The sequence below is a fragment of the Gavialis gangeticus genome, unplaced genomic scaffold (assembly GCF_001723915.1).
Source record: "Gavialis gangeticus isolate Ggan-Ray unplaced genomic scaffold, GavGan_comp1, whole genome shotgun sequence".
In the NCBI taxonomy this organism is placed as follows: domain Eukaryota; kingdom Metazoa; phylum Chordata; order Crocodylia; family Gavialidae; genus Gavialis; species Gavialis gangeticus.
In genome coordinates, this window is record NW_017729006.1 from 47,903,280 (window position 1) to 47,906,504 (window position 3,225).

Below are 3,225 nucleotides of genomic sequence, written 5' to 3' on the forward strand. Positions count from 1 at the left end.
GCACAAATGGTGCCCCACTCTTGTGGCATCTGTTTCCATGCCTACACGCATTTTCTCCACTGCAGGGTGGGGGGTGTTGGTGTGTAGTTTCCTCCTCTTGGGGGAAGGCAATGTCATGAAACCAGGAAGGCTTTTTTCATTTGTTTACCAGCTACTGCAACTGATGGTAGCCAGGAACAGACCCCAGCTCACACTGCATCAGAGCACTGCAGGGGTATGCGCCGCAGGCAACGATGCTCTGAAGAAAGCTCGCTGGAGGTTTTGGCAGAGAATTCACAAGCCAGAGTGTCACACGCAGATGCCTGGTGGGACGAACTCCGGGAGTCCCTTTGTTCTGATGATGCCATCACGGAGGAAGTGCACAACATGTGGTGGTTGGCAGACATGGCCGTGGAGTCCCATGTTGAATTTCAGAGGTCACAGGACTTTTTAAGTGATGCCATGCAGAGATGGGTGAAGCACCCATGGGTACCACCCCAGAAAGGGAAAAATCAATCCTCTTGGCTTGCCTCTGTCCAAGAGGTACCTGGGAGCATTACAGCTGAGCCTGTCCCCCCAATGCAGTGGGTTCAGAGGAGAGCTGTACAACTGCCAGCAGGGCCAGGCAGCCACCACCGTGGTTCAGGGAGCCAGGGCTAGTTCAGGGTGATGGTGGGGTGAAGGCAAAGAAGCCCAAGTAAGAGACTGCTTACATTATTGCGTTCCAAACAATAAAACCTCATGGTATCCCGGCTTTCTGCATCTGCCTCCATATCTTTGAAGGCCTGGCAAAATCCACCCTCACACTGCTGGGTGAGGAAGTGGGATTTCATTCATTCTTTGGATCCATTTATTTTTTCTGCCTGCCTGGCTGCTTTTTGCATGGGACATGAGGGGAAGGGGCTGGCAATCTCTCTTGCACAGTTACACAGGGGGGCTGCACAGTATATAGGGGGGGTGGTCCCTGGGTGGTTCGCAACACACAAGTCTAGCTGGCCTGCACACCAGCAGTTTGCCAAGGCAACATCCACTCTGCAAAGTCACTTTGGAGGCTAGCGGGTTGCTTCTGATTTGACTTCCCTCATTTTGGAGAAAGGGAGCATATTAATGTCCCCATCAAGTGTAAGTGATGTGTCACCCCTCAGAAGCCTTGCTTGCATTTTGGCAAGCCAGGAGCCAGAAACTGTCCCCTTTTTTTTGGAACACCAAAATGAGCCTGGGGGTTTGTGGGGTTCCAGACTTGCGTTGTTTGTACACAAGCTTTGGAAAAGAGACTGCAAATTTTCCCACCTTCTTTTTATGCTCTTTTCTAGCCTGGCGCCAGACTGTCTGGGTTTTTTTACACCAAATGAGGCTGCTGGGGGGGAGGGGGGGCAGGGGCTTGCCCTGGTTAGGGCTATAAATTGGAGGAGTGGTGTCTGGGGTGTGCATTTGCTATATTGATGAGAGAAGGTTGAGGTGGATGAGAGATGGCATCACACCAGAGGCAGAAGGACTCAGCCGAGTGACAATACTTGCTCCTCGGTGGGGCAGCAGTGTGAATCCAGGGTTTGAGAAGACTGCAGGCTGATGAAGTGGGCTGCAGTGGAGCTTCAAGTGCTAGATGACCGCAACTTTGCACCATGCAACTTGAAAATGGACATGGCGATGCGATGTGCTCCGCGGCACCTTTACGCATTCGTAAGTGACCCCTGACACTTGTCTGTGCCCTGAGGGGTCTGAAATGGAAACTCTTTCAGGCTGGCTGATTCTCCAGGCCCCGCATTATGCAGTGTTCAAGGGGGACCACCTCGTTCTGAGATGCTGTGGATGGGGGGATGGTGAAGTGTATGAGATGAGATACTACAGAGATGGAACAGACATCACACCAAGGCGTGTTTAGTTCTTTTATACTATTGAACAAGCAAAGATGCGGGACATTGGTACATATCACTGTGAAGGAAAAGTGAAATCTCCTCTGCTTTTTTATACAATAAACTCGAATGAGGTGTTGGTTTCTGTCCAAGGTAAGGAGCCGCTGTCAGTGCAGAGTTAGGCAGAGAGGAGACAACCACAGGACACAGGGCAGGAGGCCACTGACAACCTGTGAAGGGAAAGGTTCCCTTGGGTTGGATTCCCCCGGTGCTTCTAGTCTCACTCCAGTCTGCTCCTGGGTTCATTGTGGTGCCCCTGCACTGACTGCAGCGGAGCCAGGGCAAGGAGAGGTGAGGCCAGAACAGGGCCCCTTATCTCCAGCTGTCACAGCACTAGAGATGGGGACAGGCAAAGCAAATAGGGTGTACAACAGCATGACAGTGACAGCAGCACAATGAGTGCTCATGCAGTGCCCCACCTGTCCACTGTACAGGCTTTACATAGCAGAGGGAGTAGTACATTGCTGGCGAGGCTCCTTATGTGGTGACCACAGCTGAGACTTGCACTGGAGCCAGCCCTGGAGAACAGCTCTCCCCACAGTAAAACCAGCCCAGCCCCACACCAAAACCCAGCCCCACACATCACACACAGCTGACAAGGAGGCAGAACTGCCTGGCCAGCTCCGGGATGCTCTGCCCTTCCAGCCACCTGGAGTCCTGGCCCTGCCTCCCCTTGTCCCAGCTTTGTGGGACCATCCACAGGAGAGACCCATTGCACCTCCTGAGCATAGAGGTTCACTGTGCTGTGAGGGGCTTTTGGAGCAGGTTTGGAAAGAGTGGACAGGCCCCTGTGAAGTTTGGGACTCTCCTGTGCCTACCCATGGACCCTGAGGATAAACTCTGTGGGGGTGACCCAGTCTGATGTTTTTCTAGAGCTCTTTTCAACACCAGAGCTGAGGGTGGCTGGCTATCTGAAGCCACGGAAGGAAGCCCACAGGACCTGAACTGTGGCACGCAGCCCAATCCCCAGAAATCAGACCTACAGCTTCAGTACTCCTACAAGAGCAGCATGATTGAGAGGACCAGTGAGCTGCCCTGAGTACCAGATCCCAGAAGCAGGGCTGGCAGACTTGGGACCTTACTCTTGTGTGATTCAGACAGTGACCTCAGGTGTATGAAAACAGAGCCCTGAGCAAGACATCAAGGTTAAATGTGAGTGTCAGGGCCAGGGGCTGTGGGAGCAGGTTCTGCAGGTTCCAGAAGACAGGTGTATCAAACTCATCCTGGGCCCAGCCGGGATGTCAACTGTGGGGGGTCCTCCTGGCTGGGATCCAGGGGGCCAGCAGCAAGTGCAGTGGGGTTTCAGGCAGCAGCACAGGTGTAGGAGAGGGTG

The 3,225-nt window shown here is 53.4% G+C and overlaps 1 protein-coding gene across 1 annotated transcript; it reads left to right on the top strand.

Annotated features, from left to right (window-relative positions):
- Positions 1–216: 216 nt before the first annotated feature.
- On the top strand, positions 217–2,985 carry LOC109291660 (Fc receptor-like B). The gene is given in 4 exon segments (XM_019508730.1): positions 217–468; positions 1,694–1,860; positions 2,689–2,810; positions 2,813–2,985. Coding segments are annotated over 4 exon segments (660 nt in total). The 3' UTR covers positions 2,932–2,985.
- Positions 2,986–3,225: the final 240 nt, after the last annotated feature.